At 40.6% G+C, this 20,251-nt stretch overlaps 1 protein-coding gene across 2 annotated transcripts in view; it reads right to left on the minus strand.

Annotated features, from left to right (window-relative positions):
* Positions 1 to 8,473: 8,473 nt before the first annotated feature.
* NKAIN2 (sodium/potassium transporting ATPase interacting 2) overlaps positions 8,474 to 20,251 on the minus strand; it is a gene marked incomplete at both ends in the record, with an annotated part of 538,769 nt that continues 526,991 nt past the window's right edge. For both annotated transcript variants that reach the window (XM_082307838.1, XM_082307837.1), the window contains one exon: positions 8,474 to 8,559. In XM_082307838.1, the coding sequence (XP_082163964.1) occupies positions 8,474 to 8,559 (86 nt within the window). The remainder of the gene's footprint in view (positions 8,560 to 20,251) is intronic.

The following is a 20,251-nucleotide window of genomic DNA, read 5'->3' on the forward strand; positions in this document are numbered from 1 at the left end:
ACCTATATTTTTTCCATTTATTTTTTTTTAAATGCAAATTACACTAGTAAGTCAAAAAAATCACTTTTGTTAAAAATACATTCAGAATTAACAAATGCCAAAAAGAAAAGAAAAAAAGACACATTTGGATTGTATCTCTTGCCTTCTGAATATTTAAGTTTATAACAAAAGCCCAGCCTAGAAAAATAACATTCTTTACTGGATTTTGAGGAGGATACAGCTGTACAAATCAAAAATGTCATCCAGATATTCTCACATTACTGTGCTCTAAACTGCTTCCAGAAGAGATCTGTCCACTAATCTTTTAGTTTAGTAGTCAACAGTCCTGATTTCTTTTTAATGGTCGTGCTCTAACTGCAACTTAAGCAGGGTTATGAATACCAACTTCATATAGTTATGTATGTGTATATATATGTATACTGTGTGTATGTGAGTGTGTGTACATCTACTCTATATGTAATATATGAATACACATTTATGTTGTAATCCTTAGGAGTTATATGTGCTTCCTATTTCCTAAGCACTTTACAAACATTAACAATTCAGACCTCACGAAAAGCCTGTGAGGCATATATTATTCCCGTTTTATATATGGGAAGACTAAGACACAGAGACATTAAGGCCAAAATTTTCTAAATTAAAATCAGGCCTAAAAGCTACGTGTAGACACTTCATTAAATTGTCTGATTTCTAAAATTGCTAACTACCAGTAGCCACCATTCCATGGGAAATCACTGAAAGGTATGAAATATTATCTTCTGAAAATTAGATTGCTGCTTAGGTGCCTAAACTGGTTTCTTTTCATGTTAAAAAATTATTTTTATAGAAATATGATTTTGATTAACTGGTGTACAGGGAAAGCTAAAATATCCTGTTACGACATTTTCATTGCATTTAAATATCTATATTGTGTTTAATACTATACATCTGCTATATTTAATACTACATGAAAGTAGAAACTTTCAAAATTTTTCAAGTTATGGGAAATTTCAGCCTAGCACTTGAAAGTTGCTTGATTTTCCAGGGGGTAAAAAGCAGCTCTACCCAGAATGAACTCAGAATTTCAGGTACCCAAGTCTGAAAATTTAGATTTGAAATCCAAATCAACAATGAATTTTTTATGGGATCAGGCCTAGGGGACGTGCCTAATTCACGCAGGAAATCCCTAGCGGGATCTGAGGCTGGAGCCGTTGGCCCCTGACATCAGGTGCTTCCTTGGTTATGCAGCCACTGTTGATAGTTATTCCTGTGTATTTTATATACATAGACATACACACACACACACACACTTACATATATATATATATATATATATATAAATCTCACTGAATAAATGCAAATATAGTTCCTGAACATGTCCCGTATCTTGTTTTCACTGGTGAATGCCTGTTCCTCTGTCATTGTCCAGAGTTGTTGCTTGTGACGCTGTACATCCATGCAGACACAGCAAAGGGCACTGGTTTGTACAGGGATGGATGAGTGGCGTGAGCGCACAGGCCGTGGGAGCTCGGGACCCGTGTGGGTACGAGGGTTTGGTCAGCAGGGAAAAGGGAGTTGCTCGGGGGCAGCTCAAGCCTTTCCAAGCACTGACCTTCCCTCTTGCCCTCAAAAGCTACGTGGTCACCTCAGGTGTTGTAAGTGTGTGAGTTTTGCCTATGCAAGGTCTGAGCAAAGAAACAATGACAATCCAAGTTTCTGAAAAGCAAAATATTGGGTTTTTCCTAATGAAAGCCACCTAAGTGCTTGAAAATACAGACCAGATGTAGAACAAAACATATGTTCCTAGGAGTTCAGAGTATTTCATATACACATTGACCTACTAGCAAAATTCCCAAAGGCATCTTGTTGCCAACTACGTAACAGCACAGTTTTTTTTTTCAGCCACAATAATACAGGAAGATAAAATACACGTTCTAACACACAACAGATCCCCCAAATATACCACAAAAAGGTCTTCAATATTTCTTCAACTCAACTAGTCCCTTCCCGCCCTCCCCAACTGAAACCAAAAAATCAGATATGTGGAACCCTTATGGTGCAATTAGAAAAAAAAGCTCACTTACAGAGAATTTTCAGTTGAAATTAGATATAAAAGAGTAAACGTAGCTAGTACATATTCAGTTGGCCTTTGTTGATAGAAATCTGCAGATGTCTCTGTAGTTAGTAAAAGACATTTAGAGATAGCTATAAAAGCACCTAGAGTGCGATAAATAAAACCAGCGGGATTAAGAAGCGCTGTTTCTGCTGCTTATTTCCAGTAGGTTCAATTAGTAGTTTATGTTACCCCTTTCCCCACCCCAACCCCCAAAAGGTCTCATTTCTTTTTTTTTTTTTTTTTTTAACCATTATAAACTGTTTGTTTCTTGACCACTGTGGAGCCTCAAAAGTAAAGCACTTCTCAGACAGCTGGCAGTTTTCTACTCAGTCGCTCTGGAGCTGTGGAGCAACAGAGCCTTATTCCCTGACATGAAAACAAAACAAAACCAAACCAAAGAAAACCACTGACTTAGAAATCGTTCAGAATTAACAGCAGCATGTTGAGCCTAAAGGACGTTACTTCAGAAAGCTTGCACTGAGTTTCTCTGATGTGCAACGCAGTTGGGTTAAGGCAAGTATGAACTGTACAGCCTTCAGGGCAAACAACGTGCTGTCTATTGACTTCTGCTGCAAGGTCATCCCGGCATTTTTAGTGTTGTGTTGACTAAGGAGACCCAACGCGGCCAGGAGTGCGGAGGTGGCTCCGAAAGCACCGAATTGGCTGGGTTCATGTCTTAATCCAGATGGGCCGCGCTGGCGGTGGCTGGGGTAGGGAAGAGCCAGAAGATGGCATCAACGCCTCTGTTCTGGCCCTCTGGTGCTGGGAGGCAGGAGGTCCAAGGTGGGGGTCCGGGGCATCTCCCTTAGTACCTGTTAGAAAGAGGGGCTGAAGGTGTCTGTTGTTTTTTTGTCTCACTGTTCAATCAGCCTTTTGTTGGTTTTTTTTTTTAGCACAAAAACTGGATTTTTTTTTTTTTTCTCTTTGAAGAACTGGGGGGGCCATCCTGAAAGTTTCATTGACAGGTCCTCCAGGCCATGTTGAGTAGTCCCCATGTTTACTTTGACCTAGAAGAAAGACAGAAAAAGAAAGATACATAATCCACCATATACCTGCTGCTCTGGTGCCTTTTTGCAAGCAAGTGTAATCCACCGACCAGTAACAGTTCAGCTGCACATGGGACGAAGAGGACAGAAAGGCAAGGTATTTGCTCAGGTGATCGCTTGGCTCTCTCTGGAACATCATTGTCAGAGAAGTCAGCACAGGTTTTCTAAACCTTTCTAGGCAGGAGTGATATTTAATTATAGTCTTAACTATATATCCAGGTATCAACTGAAAGATGACCTGACCTATAATAATCCATCAGAAATGTAGCTGTTTTTGTAAAAGCAAGAAGTGATGCAGTATGAGGAGAGAAGGGCTGAATCGAAGGTGCCTGGGAAAGTCGCCCAAGGCTTACTCGCAAAGCAGAGTGCATGTGCGAGTGTCGCAGTCCCGTACACCTGAAAGAGTCCTGTCCCAAACCCGTGTTTTATAACTCCAGCTTTCAGCCTAAAACAGACAAGATGATGCTGGTTGCTAGACAAGGCTTAGCTGGTAGTTTATTTAAATGAAATGTTGCCAGTAATGTCTGAATCCCACAAACATGAGGAGATAATAACACAGCAGATTTGTACTGCGTGAACTTGCTGAGTGTCACAGTGGTTATACTCTAGCTGCTGTTTCTCATGTCTTGCTGATGTTTCACTTATACTTCAAGTGAATGGTAAAGTAAGTATCTTCAGTATGAGAAATTATCTAGACAAATACCTGCAGCTTTAGGCTAGGAGACCATGGCCAGCATAATTCAGATGTAAATACAACAGACAGAAAATATGGGAACAGGTAGTAAGGCAAATACATTAAGCCCTCCTACACCCTTTCGTCTCTGAGTTATTGACTCAAATTCCCTCTAACATTTGGTGAAAGGTAGGATCCTATTAGCCAGAAACTATCCTAAGTGCCTTCTAGTGAAAAGCAATGCCTACCAATAGTCCTGTGTAACAGAATGCACATAAGTGGGCGTGTATGTATGTCTACACACATATATAAAGGGGTCTGTGTGCATACAGGTGTGTGTGTTTCTATGCATATATAGTATGTGTGTTTATATATATACACACACACACACACATATATATATATGTAAAATGCAAAGATTCTCAGACATTGCAGAATATGAGGAAAGCAAGCTTCACTTCAGGGCTGAACTGCTTTTGAGCAATTTCTCCAGTGCATTAGGCATCAGCATCAGACATGCATGCTTTTTTTTTTTTTGCTTCACTTCTTTTCTTGAGCAAACAAGTCTATTGTGAAAAACGTAAAGAAAAATCTCTCTCCCCTCCCTCCTTCCTCTTGTTTTTAGAGCAGTGGTCATGCAGTGCAGTCTTGTTCCACAACCATAACTGTGTTTTTTCATGTGCATCAGAATCAGTGCCATGTTTAGTCACCTTTCTCGATCACATCCCAAGAGCTGAATTTTCTCTTGACAATTGATTTCCACCATCTTATTGTGCTGTCCCATGGTCTGGAAGTGAGCACTGGCATCTCCAGCACAGAATGCCAGGAAGCTGCTTTTTAGGACATCAGCTGTGGCCACACTGCAAGGAGGTACCTGAACACCGGCTCTGTCCCGTTCTGTTTAAAAAGCGTATTCGTTTTGAAGGGGCTGTCTAGGCTTCTTGGCTTGTACAGCATAGAGCACGCTGTTGGCACTTAAATAATAAAAAAAGCCATTTATAACAGGTAGATAAACGTCATGATAAGAGTTCTCCCCCAAAACACCAGTGTTTTGTTTAAAACATAATTTTAAATTGAATCTATTTTTCTCTTTAAAAAATAAGCTGGCTTAAATTAAATGTGAAATTGGGAGAGATGATAAGGAGAATTGTGATTGGAATTCAAAGCCTAAAGTATAAAGAAAAGAAACAAAGTGAGCCTGCATCTAATAATTCTACACTATTTAAGGAAACAGTAGCCAGAGATAGTCACCTCAATTCACTATCTATAGATAACGCTTCCTTTTCATGAATCAAAATTTTTTTTCCTTAAGTATCCTGTTCATTTATGGTAGTTTTGCATAACTGATGAAGTTCCATACAAATGTACTGTGTGCATCTAAAATGAGTTCGAATGTTCTTATAAGTAGAGGTTGATTGACATCACACATAGAAAGTAATAATTCTTTAGTTAAAAAAGTCCTGACACAATAAAAATGTAAACATGAGGAGCCTGACTAAATCAGTATAATTATTTAATTGCACGTGTAAGTTTGTGTAGGTTCAGTATAACCTCCAAATTAACAAAATGAAGTGCTAACTTTAGCACACAGGAGGAAACTGGTTGCAAAACAGTGTGTCTTAACAGTTAGCAATTACTAAACGCAGCATTCCTTCAAGATAATAATTAAACTGTGCATGTATAAAACAGTTAAAATTGATTTAAATCACTTGGATGTAAATCTGTCTGGCTTGAATTGAAATAAAAGTTGGTGTTGATGGAACTCTGTCATTGCAATCCATTAAATCAATTCACGTCAGCAAGCAGTATGTGGATCATGACTGAGAGCTACCACACAACTCTGTAAGTCTTCAAGATTTGTACTATTTCTGTATATGAGTCAATCTGGGAAATATATGGGGCGTTCTCTGTGCTTATTACTGAAGTACATGTTGAAATTTGCATTTTGTCAGAATCTGTACCACCATTAGAAGCTGATATTGTTTTGGTAAGCAAAGATGAGGCCATATGTTCTCCTCCACTTTTGTAGCATGCCTAGCACACCTATAGGTACTGCCACACCATAGACAACAAAAAGAGGTGCTATTGTGCCTTCAGAAATACTTAGTAATCAGATGATTTAAAGGCAACTATCTCCCGTTTCTCTCATAAACCCAGAGCTCCACCTGAGTTGCACCCGATGTGAACCTGAAGAGTAGAGGTCGCAGAGGTGGCAACTAGCTATCTTTATATTTTCTTGATCTTTTGCAGGAATTAGACAGGATGATGCTTAATATATCCCCCACTGCCTATGGATTCAAACATTTTGTAGCAGTTGTGGAAATAGTTATGAATACAGCTATCTGGATATATATGGGTATACTTGTATCCTGGATGGGTATGATTATACCTTGGACAGTGGTGAGAGTATGGCAATAGAGTCCACAAAGCAGAAGGTCTAGTCTAGTCTAGTCTAGTCTAGTCTATCCTCTCCCTGTCTGTGTTAAATGATTCTTATCTTTTACTCATCTCCTAGAGATGCTGGGCATTGTAAAGTGCAGGTGACATTGGCCAGAGAGTAATGTAAAGTCCTGTATTTTTTTTTCTCCTTGAATACTATGGAGGCTAACACTGATGTACTTTGGTGAACAAGATCCCTAGGGAACCAAACCCTTCCTCCCAACAAATAAAGCTTTAAAACATCGAGTATGGCCTGCTGTTATCATATCAGTGTGTTTTGATTTCCAGTATGTAATATTGCTGTAAATAGTGTTACAAGCAGATCAAACCACGGCTTGATTAATTTGACATTCGCATTTGTCACTCAGCTACCTAATGGTCTGCCTACATTTACAGACTAACTGCAGTGTGAATACATATGCATATGTTCCTAGTGTACCTCAGCTGTAAATAACAGAAAGGTACTACTAAATGCTGTAAAAGCCTCTGAAGGACAGACTGTAGCAATTCCAGAGAACCTTGTCAAATACTATACAGTCAGAGGGAAACACAAAGTGTCTTTGTTTGACTGTGGCTGAGACATGGCAATACTTTTGTGGGTTGATTGGACAAAATGTCAGCTTACATACTGATTTCTGTCTCTCAGTTAAGACAGAGAAATCACCTATACTCCAGTGAGAATGCAGCATTGAAATAAGGTGGAGCAGTTTACATGGATTAATCATATATCTCTTCGTCTCAGCTACAAGCTTAAAAACATTGCTGTCTTTTTTTCCACAGATCTAGCTTTCTTTCCAGTCAGTATGAAGATGCTCAGCAAATGCAATCTGCTGTTCTGGAAGAAACACTGAGAGCATAAAGAGAATGGGATAATATCTCAGCTAGAGGGCTCCATATGTTGATGACAAGGTATGGTATACTGAGAAAGAAATAGGATTAGAATTGTTCTAAGTACCTATGAGCCACACATAATACTAGGAAGGAAATAACATTTCCTAAATGCACAACACTGTGCCAAAAGTGCAGGTGAAAAATCTTTACTTGAGCACAGACAGATGGGAAGCTGAAGTTAAGATGGCATTGGAGATATGCACTATTGTAATTTGAGATTATTAAAAAGCTCCTAGCAAAGCTCCCAAAGGGCCCAATCCTAAGCACTACCGCAGAATTGATTGTACCACTGGTAAAGGAGTAAATGCCAGTTCCATGCAAAAATCCACTAATCCATTAGCAGGCTTGCTTCCACTAATCAGAAGAAATGAAATTACATTCAAGGGTGAATGGAAGTGTATGTTGGGATGAATATTGTTTTCCTGTACTCAGTTCTTTTCCTCAAAAGAAATGCTCAGAAGAGAAACAAAGGAAAAAAGTAAATGTTGCCCCTTTGTGAGCTGTTCTGTGCTAGACCAGTGATAGTAAATAAAAAACATTTCAAAAAGCTGCGGCAGTGAGGTAAGATTTATCTGGGCAGTCAGGACTGTTCTGAATTGCAGTTGGCATCAGTACAAGAAATATTTCGAGATGATTATTCCTAGACTGGTCTATGGTTGGGTGTTAGCTCTAGTGTGAATGTACTCCAGTTGTGTGTATGTGCTGTATGTGCTAAATTACCCACTTAATCCCCAAATATATCAGGCTGCACTTCTAGGCAGTGGATGGAGTTGTCACTCTCACTGTTTAGGTAGAATACTGTCTTCTATTCAAACTGGTTTTAAAAGCCATATGTTGTTACATTTGTTTTGGTTTTGTTTTTTCTTTTTTTTTTTTAATGTGGAGACTGGAAATGAGGTACAGAGGTGCCTCAGTGAACAGATGTGCTGGTAAGACAAATGCTAAATTCATCCACTAAATTAGCAAGTTGCTGAACTTTTGATAAAATTTAATAAAAAACATTTTTTTGCAACCAAGTTTTGTCAGATTTGACTATTTTTTTACTAAACTGAATTCTCATTGCCTTTGAGTGGAAACTACTTGAATGAAAATGGGGGAAAATCAGGTGAGAGCTGGGTGTTATTTAAACAACTGTGACACATTGTATCCTGCCATAAGACATCATCATAATTCAACAGAAGAGTAATGTTGGTGCTTAACTGTAGCATGAATTCAGTCTCTCAAAAAAGGCTTCTGCCTATTCTGAATTTTTAAGTCACGTCATCTTTCAGCTTAATGATCCTTTAATATCAGCCTGCCACTCTGCAGAATATCTCGGAAGTTAAGTACTTACATATACATGGGCTGTAGCTGTAAATGAGATGTCTTCTGTGGACCTTGATAGCCGTAAGAGTCAAATCCACCTATGAAATCAACTGAAAGGGGGGAAAATTGCTTTCATTAGCAACATCTTTTCAGAAGTGATAGGCACTATCATTCAAGAACCACCCAGCACACAGATTACTTTTGACGGACCCCCTAATAATCTGTTAAAATTAGACCAGCTAATAGTGGAGATGTAGAAAAAGGGTAAAAAAACATAGAGAATGGCAAAGTCCCTTTTTAAATTTTAAAATCAAATTAATTTTAAAATCACAGAAAGACAATGAGGGATTTATAGCAGCCATCTGTCTATCAGAAATAGCCACACATCCTTATTTTTAAAGCAGACCACCTCACTGGAGTGCAAAAGAACATGGCTATTCAAATATTACAAATGCTGAAAAACATTTATTTATTGGCATGAATGCATTGTTTCTGACTGTGATTACTGTGTCTGCCTTGCTGTCATACTGTGGTTCAGTGATGTAGAGGAGAGAGCACATTGCTCTGACTCTGTCTGAGAGACAGAAGTTTCTCTGATTCCCTGCTTTGACATTTGGGTTGAAATGCATGAACAGAGGGTTGGAACAATTTATCTGAGCTTCAGACATGAGGCTTCACAGATCTAAGGAAACCAGCATTTCTCTCAAGGCACTGAGGGTCTGCAGGAAGGTTGTAGGTTGGGAGTTATTTATTAATTCACATGACTGCCAGTTCCCAATGGTCTTCTCGTGTTTATTTTAAACAATTTCCAGGGCAGTTCAATCTCTTCTGAGCCTAAGACCCCTATTTCTCTGCTATAACACTTTCTTTACACAGGTAAAAGAGCACCCTTTGATTCCTTTGCACCAGGACACCCAACTATTGGCTTTTGGGGGTTACTTGTGGGCACCTCTCATCCCTGAAATACTCTTTTACATAGCAGATGTGAATCTGACTTTACTTTGATAGATAAGGGCCAAAGAGTTCAGGTATGGAAGCGCATTTTTCACAGGCCTGGGCACTGCTACTGACAGGCTGGCTCTGTGTACATTAAAAGCAAAAAAGCAAAAAAAAGTTCTTTGATAGAGGATAGCTTCTTGTGGATCTAAAATGCAGTAACATTCATATAAAAATCACAAAATGTAAATTTATAACCCTTGGTTTGAGAACTTTCACAGTTGTTGGAGTCCTTCAAACTTGCATTTATGAGCTTGTTTTATACTAAGGTACCCCTCAACATATGCCACACTTATTAATGCAGTCACACGCATTCCAGACGTTACAAAATCAAATTCTTGTACCCCTCTGTCCATCATTTACTTTGCAAGAAAAGAGCCACCGAAACACTAGACTGGACCAGTACAGTATGTCTCCATTGCAACCACAGACATGTTGAACCTGTCATCCATCTTCTTCCCTGGCAAGAACGGCCCCTGCAGAAAAAATTCAGCTGATTCTGTGCTCGGTGGCAACATTACATATACTCCTATCCCAGAATGATGTTTTACTGAATTAAACCCTGACATCTCTAATGGAGGAGGTTCTATAATCTCTCTGTGTTGCGTTTCCTTATGCCTAACTTCCTAATGTCTAATTTAAATGTAATTTCCTGCAAATTAAACTACTTTTCTACATTTTGGCCTTTTCTCCCTATGGATATGAAGATAAATGAGCCATTTTTTTTCTTTTATAACTACTTTTAAGCATTTTCAAAAAGTATTTTCGTGCTATCCATCTTTTCCAGATTTAAACATGCCTAGTTCTTTCAAATTTTTCTCATGGCCCATGTTTTCCAGGCCTCTAAATTTCCAGGCCTGAAGGTCCTTCTTCAGTCTGCTTACATTTTTCTTACAGTGTGGTGCACAAATCAGGACTAACTGGAACAACTGTCATGTAGGTCTTCTGTACATTACCTGGAATAACATGGTGGGGTTTTTGTTGGGTTTTTTTCCTTCTTTTTTCAACAGCAACATACAAAGGCTTAATAACCAGATCTTTATTTTTATGTTTTGACACTAACTGTAGTCTAGCCAAGTAGTCCATATTTTATCTGAAGACACTTGATTGATTCTTCCCCACAGGAGTTCTTTTGCACTTGTCTGTATTGAATTTCATCTTCTTGATTTCAAGCCACTTCTCAAGATCATTTTGACTTCTAATCCTGTCTTCACAAGTGCTCGTACCCCTCCCAGTCTGGTTTCATCTGAAATTTTTACAAATGTTCTCTCCTCTATCATCCTTGCCGTTAGCAAAAGTAATGAAGAGAATTATTTCTCTAACAAAGGTCCTAGTGGGATCTCATCTGAAATGTCATCCCAGCTGTTGATGACTAAATTTCAGGCAGAGTTTTAAACAATTCTGTGCACAACCTATGATGACTGCATCTGGACAGTGCTTCCTTGGCCTGCTTACAAATCTTTCATAGGGTCAAAATTTTGCTAAAATCAAGATAAATGCCATTTGTTGCTCTCTACTTACTCACTGTCTGTAACCATCAGAATAACTTTATTACAATGTGATCATGTTTTTGGAAGCATACTAGATTTATAGGCACAGAATGAAGAATAAGAGTAGGACTATCGTTGGGTGAAGGGCTAGGCTGGGAGGACCAAATACAAAAATTGCAGCAAAAAGAATGGATATGTCTTTGCTGTAGCTATGGTTTGTTGTTCTTTTGCCCAGTTTTCATTTTTTTCTCACTCTTGACCTCTAACAACACAAGTCAGAAAATACCTGTGTTGGGCTGAGTGTCTCTCTGGTGGCAACACGTGTCACTTTATGGACATTGCTTCTATGCATTTGTCCGGCTTTGCATTTCTTGTGTACTTCCCAAGACCCTTCAAGCAACTGGTAAACCACTATTAGAAGGCTGCAGACATAGATACTCTGTTTTGGAGCCATGGGGCAAAAGGTCTTAAGGATGATTTTAGGGTTGTTTTCAGAAAGCTAAACCAACATGTTAAGAAACAGATTTCTTTGAGTAAAATGTGTTTGTCTGGGCATGAGAAAAAGATGCACGACGAATATCTCTGCATGCATTGTGTCTTTGCCCTGTTGCACAGAGTAAACACAGAGTATTAACAAGCCAGATTTTCAAGTGACAAACAAGGCAAGCTTGCAGAGACATTTCTGCATTCAACTGACAGTGGAGGTTCCCATGTGGGTAACCAAATGATGGTAGGGCAGAGGATATTACTATGACCTTGTTGTAGAAATACAATGGCTTCTTACACACAACAACAAAATTTGCAAGGTCGGTAAAGGTACGTAATAGAAAGTGAACTCCAATACAAAATTATTTCAGTAATTTCTTTGTAGCAAGTTTTCTTGATGGTGGCGGTTTCTCAACGCTGCAAAGCCTGTGGTGTCCAGGCTGTGCTAAAAGCTCCCTGTGGACTCTGAGTTAGTTTCTTAAAGCATGCAAAATGTTGCCCTTTCTGCAGGCATTTTATCCTGGCTGTGCCTGAAAGGTCACTAAAAGTGTCGTACGACTGATACATTCCTGGCAGCAGTAACATGAGATGAATAAAACAAGGCTCATTAGATGAATAGCTACAGAGGCTTCCATCCTTAACCCCATCCATCAAACACATTTTTGACTATCTTATTTTACAATCATCTTACATGTCACTGTTATCAGAAGTGGCTCTTTTGTCATGTTTTACTTTAGTAAAAGCACATGTGCATATACAAACAAACACAGAATCCCATTCCTTTGAAATATTGGGTGCTGAGATGCTTATTTTCCTAGCTGGACTTGAATAGGACAATAACAGTACTATTTATTTGTAAAATATCTTACAAGAAATTCAGCCAGAGCGTTTTCTTCCTTTGCTGGTGTTAAGGGGCTTGTCAGGCATATGACTGTGGTTACAACTGTAACACAAACAGGACATATATCTCAAAACAGGGACATAATTTCTATTACTAAGTACCCACAAGGATGTGAAGTTTCAGCCTTTGCTCACAGTCCCAGTCTCCACTGTCTCTGTTGTATATCAGGACAGGATGAGAAGCATAAATGGGTTTCTCATTTTTCATTTCTGGAAGTTTGTGGTGCATAGAGGGACCATTAAACTGGGATGCACAAAAAAGACCCCATTAGCATGGATGTGCATATGGGAGAAGAGACTCTCTAGAAAACCAGCAGCGAGAAACAATGAGACTGATGAAATCAACAGATGGACAAAGGGAAAGGAAACAGTGTGCAACAAAAGCAAAAAACATCTTCCTGTAGGAAGCAAAAGGAAAGATAGTGAATAGAAACCAGAAGACTAGACACTATTCTCCTTACAGAAATTTTCACCTGTGAGATATAAATACAGAAGCATAAAGATTCAGGTCCACAGCTAATATATATATTTACAGCTTCAGCGACTTCATTGAAGCAACGATAATTTACATTAGCTTAGGATCTGACCCAGAGAGTCATTTAGGGCATATGTGTATAGAAACATGACTAATGCTATGGCTTTCCTTGCATTTTAGGCATGCAAAAATCAATGTAGACTAGACATGAAAGGATACAGGTTTTAGGAATGGGGAGGGAGATGAGTGGCTTTATATGCAAAGAAAAGGAAAGGAAAAGGTTGGGAAGCAGCCACATACTTGGCCAGCCTGTGACCTGCAGTATGGATGACTTCCTGACTGCTTTCAAACCCTCTCCTTACTTTGTTCCTTTTCTACTATTGTTTGTTTTGCTGATTATCTCACCCTTACCCTTGATGCATGAGGCCCTGCCTCTCACAGTGGTGAATGTACCGCCAGCACCCAACCCTGTCTTCACCACAGCATCCACTTCCTGCCTGTGGCTCCTTCTTTAAAAGTGAAAAGCGTCTTTGGTAATAATTCTGTAATAAGGGTGATGTCTGTCACTGTTTCCTCCTCTCTTCCTTCCCTTTGTCCGTCTCCCTGATGAAGCAGCTTGACTCCTCCAGCTTTATTAGTTCCATCCCAGACACGCCCATCACTTCCTCATCTGCTTCCTTCCTCCCATCTCCACTTGTTTCTCTCCACACCATCTCTCCCATTTCTTGTATGAGAAAACTGATAAAGTAGTCCTCCTTTCTGCAGTTTGCCAGCCTTTTTCAGTCCTCCTCTTACAGTTCATTTCCCCTTCTCTCTTACTACAGTCATAGGAATTTTGCCCTGTAAAACTTCTGCTTGTCCCAGTAACAGACTCTTCTTTTGATCTCTTTTTTTACATTTCCCTCCCAATACAAATACCTGTAAATTCCTTTCATAAAAAAATCAACCCCACCCTTATCCGTGCTTGTTCCATTCTCTCTTTCGCTCTCCTGATGGTTTCAAACACTTTCTGGAGCTAATTTCCTCCTCTTCTGCAGAAGATTTTCTCCCATCTTGTGTTCTGTCCCTTGCATGCAGCTGGAACTGCAGCCAGATGGCCTCTTCCTATCCAAATCTGGGTACTGGTATCCCAGCGCACACAGTCCTCTTCATGGTCATCCAGCCACCTTTTGCACAGCTGCTGCTCCCTTCTTCCTGAAACCTTGGCCTCACTGGCCTCTGCTCTCCCCTCTGCAGGTGCTCACCTTCCTCCTCTCATCATTCATCTCCTTTCTTGATGGTTCTCCCTCCAGCATGCTGCCTGGAGTTCCATGAGCAGTAACCTCTGCCTTTTATTTTTCTCCACCTCCTGTAAACTGGGTAGTCGCACTTGCAAATGCAAATTCTGCTGTCGTGAGCTCTCTGAGGTGTCACGGAGTACCTGGCTTGTCCTCACTCTGCTCCTTCTATACAAACTGAAATCTTAGCTTCTCTCTCTGATATTTACCCATTGATAATTAAACATCAATTCCACTTTTCCATGGCTAAAACCAGAACTCTTAGTTGCTCCTCCCTAACCTTCTCTGCTACCTCTCATAGTGAATGACGGCACTTCTATCCTCAAGTCTGCCTGTCACTTGAGGATATAAATTAGATGTCAACTTTGGTTTGAGCTGCTCACGATTTAATTTCTGAAGATTATTTTTGCATATTGATGAGGAAGACTTTTCTATCTGTTGACACAGCTATAACATTTACCCAGGGCTCTTGGTGTCAAACACCACAATTGTTCCTTTTTTTTGAACTTACCAAATGTGGCGTTAAGGAGACGAAAGCTGCAGGACTCATCTCTTTGGCTAGGTTACTCTTAGGTTACTCTCTCTCTGCATCCTTCTACTGATTTTATCTTCCATATTACATCAAGTAGAAGCTAAATCTTTTGACATTTAAAGCTTTTTGTGGAGACTCCACATTAGTCTCTCCTCCTTCCATTTCTAAAAGCTAAATTCTGCCCCCATGCTGCCAGCCTGACCTCCATACTTGTAAAGTTTCCAAACACTTTCTCTTGTAAGAACTTCTTCAAAAACAGTTCTCTCATTATTTTTCCTAAAATATTTCTTTGCTTTGTTGGCAATAATTAGGTTGCCAATGCACTTATATTCCTGTCTACCATAGCGAATAATATTTGCTCATGGTTTCTTTGTGCTCACTTTCTGCCTGTCCCCACCAGTTGCCTGTTGTCTAATACATAGATTGCAAGCTCCAAGAAATGGGGCTGGCACTCATGTTTGTACAGTGTTTGGCATCATGGTAGTCCTTAAATATACTCAGGAATCTAAAACACTAAAATAATATTAAAAATTTACAATTACCCATGATAAAAATGGTACCATTTAAAAAGTGCTAATGACCAGGGAAGCGTATGTGCATGTGCACATGGATGCATCTTGCACATGCATGTCATGACTGAACATATTTCCTGTGCGGTATAGTAGAGAGAGAATACGTGGTGTACATGTGCTACATCTGACACGTAAGGTCTTAAACTTATGTACACTGGCTCCGGAGGTCAAAGACTTGGGCCCCTGGACTCAGGCCTCAGAGGTGCAGTGAGTAGCTGGAAGAGAGGAGAGACGGCAACAAACTGCAGCTGATAACATCACTGGAAGCACTGTTGGTGCAGAAGTGTGTATGTATGTGAGACAAGAGAGAGCTGTGCACAAATGCTGGTAGCTAAAAACTGTCCAAACTCAGAAAAAATGGAGGGGATTAAAATTAGGCTTGGTTTTAATAACTTTGGAAATGACATATGGGAAAAAATATAAAAGAACATATGGGGACACCCTTGCTCCTGCAGCTTTGCCAGTATCCTGCTACCCGCCTTGCTGTTTGGTGAAGACACTTCCAAACACTTTAGTGCTGCTGTCTTTTTATGCTGTGAGCATGGCCTGGTGGCTGTTCCACAATACAGCACACAGGAGGAGGTTTGCTTGAATACAATCTCAATAAAGTTTGTTTATAATGATAATCAAACGTTACTGGTCTTTGTGCTGAGTGCACAGTGATTTAGACTCGCAAAATGGGATAGAGCCAAGCCCAGGCAAAGCAAGGGGAAGGAGGGCATCTGCCAATACGTGAGGCTGTGCCCTTCCTGCTGGTGCAAGAGAGTTCAGAAATGACATAAGGACTTGGACAGTCGGTCCAGTTCTTGCGGTGCAATGAACTGCATTTCTGCCAAACAGCTAGTAACTGCCTGTGAGTGCTCTTAGCTCACCCATTTGCAAGGTGAAACTAAAACCACAGATTTTTAAACTGTAACCTCAGGCATTTCTGAGCCTTACGATGTCCACAGGAGGAGCAAAAGGAAACCCTGACACAAATTTTGGTGGAGTTTCTCAACAAAATTTCTGCCCCACTGCCACTGTTTCCATGCTATTTACATTTATAATAGTCAAAATTATTCTGTAATTTTTTGTTTCACAGGGGCTTTTCCTCCAGATTCTTTTATCAGCCCTTCTGAGATAAGATGTAGGACTGGCGAGGTACGCAGGTTTGTAAAATCAGATAAACACTACCTGGTGTCACCACCTTTACAGAGCTACTGACAGGGATCTCAGCCTGATACTCCCTATAATTAGGACCAAGCAGGGATGCAGATATTGCATTCAGGGTGAGCCCAGCTCATGGCTGTACCCAGCAGAAAACACCAGGATGAATGATGCTGAGTGTCCAGAAATTACAGAAGCTAAAATGCATCTCAGACCCCCAGGTGGAGAAGGGGTCGGGTCAGAGGCAGAGCCTCAAGGCAGGAGGTGAGGACGACTATGCTCTGGAGCAATGCTTCAGCAAGGCAGGGCTGGCCAGTAGCAGGAACTGTGTCAGGGAGGTGAGAACCAGGGTCATGGCTGAGTGGAAAGGAGCCAGGATGAAAGCAGCCAGGAGTAACCAAGCAAGGGCTGGGAGGCACGAGCAAGGCTTTGGCAGCTGAAGGCAGAAAAAGGGACCAGGGTTAGGGCAGGTAAGAGCAAGAGCAAGAGCAAGAGCCAGGAAGAAATGGCTGGAGCATAGCTGCAGCAATGAGAAATACTGGACTGAAATGGTCAGCACTGCCTTTTATATCTGCTAAATGCAGCAAGCCACCTGTCAAGCTTATAGACCTGAAAATAGGGTTGCAGTTGGGTAGGCTGCTGCTTGACCCCTGCGAGGCTTTGAAAGGCTTGCCCAAGCTTGCACTGGGACTTGTCCAACGCTCAGTAAAGAGTCTGTAAAAGATCTCCACTCAGCTATGAGAATATATTATTTTTCTAAACTGGACAGACCTGGACACTGCTGCATAATAGCCATTTGCTTTCAAATTTTTATGCTTGTGTAGTGAACAAAAAAATACAGCCCTGAAATAGTTTTTGACTGACAAATCATTCTAAGAATTAAAGAAAATGTGAGGTAGACTGAACTATCATAGAAGTTATCAAATGAATCATTAGGAAAAATTGTTCTTAGCCAGATCATTGCTAAGGGCAAGCAATAAAGAGAGGAAAAAAGAAAAAAGGAGGAAAAAGAAAATGCCTGGGGCAGTGGCCTCCAAGTGTGACCACCACACTAATAAATTAGAATAAGAGTCATTAGCAGGTGCAACAAAGTGGAGAATTAAGGCCCAAATCTATGAAAGTTAACAATGCAATACTAATGAAGACCTATCTAGATATTTAAAAGGAAAAGTAATAAGGAAAACTTTAACAGAAGGCATGCTGATAAAAATAATTTAGTACAAAGCTATGTCCCAGGCATGTAAGAAACTGTGAGGAGCTCATGTTGACTGTCTCAGCAGGGAAGACACAAAGAGGCTGTGGGTAGGTGTCCTTTTCAGGGCCACTGGAAATGGTTAATGAGTCTAGTCCACCTGCAGCAGCTCATCACCACTCCTTTCCAAGATATTGCTGTCCTTCAGTCCAGACTGAGCTTGGCTGGCCAGGACTTGTTCTGTTACACCCACTCCTTTTGGCTGAATTCCCGAGAAGGCAGCCAGCTGCCCTCAGAAGCTGGGAAACCCGGGTGGGAAAGGGGGCCGGCAGCCCTGCACAGCTGCATGTGGGCTGCTCGCCTGCCTGCGCTCAATGGGGTCCGAGCTGCACTCCCTCTGTCAGGGCGAAGGAGGAGATGCACCCCCAGGCACAGCACAGGAGGGCCAGCCTCCAAAACCTGCCCTCCACATTCAGTGGAAAGTAGCAATAAATGACTCGCATCAAAATGAAGTCTTTCACCGGCATCGAAAAAAACCACGACGGTCTGCCTGAAACCATTTTCCATGCAATTTTCAGCTTGTGGAGAGTCTCAGATTTTGCTGATTTTTCCTGATTTTGCATATGAGTTTGTTTATTTTTAAATGTCAAAACATTTCCATGGCCAGGAAGACCACGTCCTATTCAGCTGCGGCAACAACCTGAGCATCTCTTCAAATCATCTGCGGCTTTTGTTGTCAGAACCGTCACTAGTTACTACCTCATTTCTGCTAACAGTTTGACGCAACCGTGTGGGACATTGTTTCATGATCTGGACTTCTTTGTCTTCCTCTCCTGAAACAATTAATTCATGACAAGTAATATTTTCAAAATGTTTTGGTATGAAACGTATCTTTCTTCGTAAAAGAGATGGTAACTCTTCATTCCTTTTTCACATGTGCAGATCTTTTCCAATACTTCTGCAACTTGCCTTTCTTGAAAAGATAAAACATGGGTGGTGAATAGTTAAAAAAAATGATGCAAGGTAAGTATATCTCCCTGGCTGTTACAATGCATTGATTTTATTAAGCAGTATCCCATTGTGTTGAGCTGCTGGAATGGAAATGTTACTTCCTTCAAGCTCTACATTATGTTATTTAGACATTTTTTAAACTTGAGGTTGACAATCACCACAGGAGGCGGTGATGGATGCAAGGGGAGTGGCAGGGAAGACAGTGAGGGAGAAGAGAAATTATCGTAGATGGAGCCAGCAACACCACCATTTTCCCCCGTGCAATTTTATTTATATATTTGCCTCATACCACAGCCCTGTCTCCTAGGGATTCCTTGAACATCAACTTCATTAGTTACGAAGGCAGCAATCCATAACCAATTTTCTTTTCATGTCAAGCTTGTTCATGTATAAACCCAGCCCTTTTGTTGGAAACATTTGCAATTAATCCCACAAACAAAGAAAATGCAAATCGTACAGTCTACCCTAAGCAACCCTCTGACTCAAGGCCCTGACCACCATCTATTATACACTAAAATGAATTGAAATTCCCACTTTGAGTCTAACCTAATTTTCTAGTGATAATAGGCATGGATTCCCAGAAGCATTCTATGCATCTAGATAGTAACATCCTAATTTCCTTTCCTGGCAAATGTTTTAAATAAGATTTTAGCACCAAAGGAAATTAACCTTTAAATTAATTGTAATTATAAAATGCCATCACTGATTTTGTCTTCAGACTAATTACTTGCTATTATTTAAACAAACTGTACCTCCTCTGAGCTTTAAGTTTGTTTCTCTCTCAACAGTGCAGTGCCAAACGATCACAGATCAGGCTGGGTAATGTCTGCCAAGCCCTGTGACACCTTGGACTGCTCAGGTCCATTTGCATCTCAAACGCAGCCAGTTTCAGTTGTCATATCTTCCCGCCCTAGGCCTTCCCCCCTGCGCTTCAGCCTTGCACTCTGCAGCTCAGACATTTTCAGCCTGTGCTTTCTAGCCAGCGAGCACACTTTGTGGGATGCGGAGTGCCTGTGCTCTGCACCGGTGAGAATGGGATGCTCAACACCAGCCTTCTGCTCTGTGAAATGTCCCCTCCAAGACAGGACATGACTGGAAATAATGACACAGGAACCAGCTATTGATATGTGCAAAAGGTTGATGCTGTACAGGCATCTCAGGGAATTTCCTAAATGTTCCTGGTGGCACCGTGGCTCTCCAAGACAGCTCTCTTTAGGATGACAAGCATGAGGCAGTGCCATGGGATTTCAAAGGCTTCTCTCCCTCCACGCTTCCATCAGCATCCTGACAGCCGAAGGCAACCCATTTCCCTCCCTTTGGTTTACTTAGTTCACGTAGCAGTCACCACACTAAATGAAACAAGTAAATGGAAAAAGCTTCTAATTTAGCCACAGGCTGTAAATTGGAGAGTGCAGCTGAACAAAAACAAGCTGCAGCTTCAGCTTTTGTAGCCTGTTCATTGAATTCTCATCCATGAATAACCTGTTCAACAGTTGGAGAAAAACTGTGTTTTAAATATTGGCTTGTATTTGTTCCTACACTTATTTGATCCTGTGTTCCCTCTGCAGACTGCCTAGGCTGTCCTTAGCATTAACCAAAGAAGTCAGATCAGTGATTCACCCTGTTGTGAGAGGGGTGTCTACCACAGATAGGGCAATGATTCTACGATCCCTGCCTCCATTGACTATGGTGGAAATCTTGATTGTTACTTTAAACTGCAGGCCT

Source organism: Platalea leucorodia (assembly GCF_965183815.1).
Source record: "Platalea leucorodia genome assembly, chromosome: 3".
NCBI classification, from domain to species: domain Eukaryota; kingdom Metazoa; phylum Chordata; class Aves; order Pelecaniformes; family Threskiornithidae; genus Platalea; species Platalea leucorodia.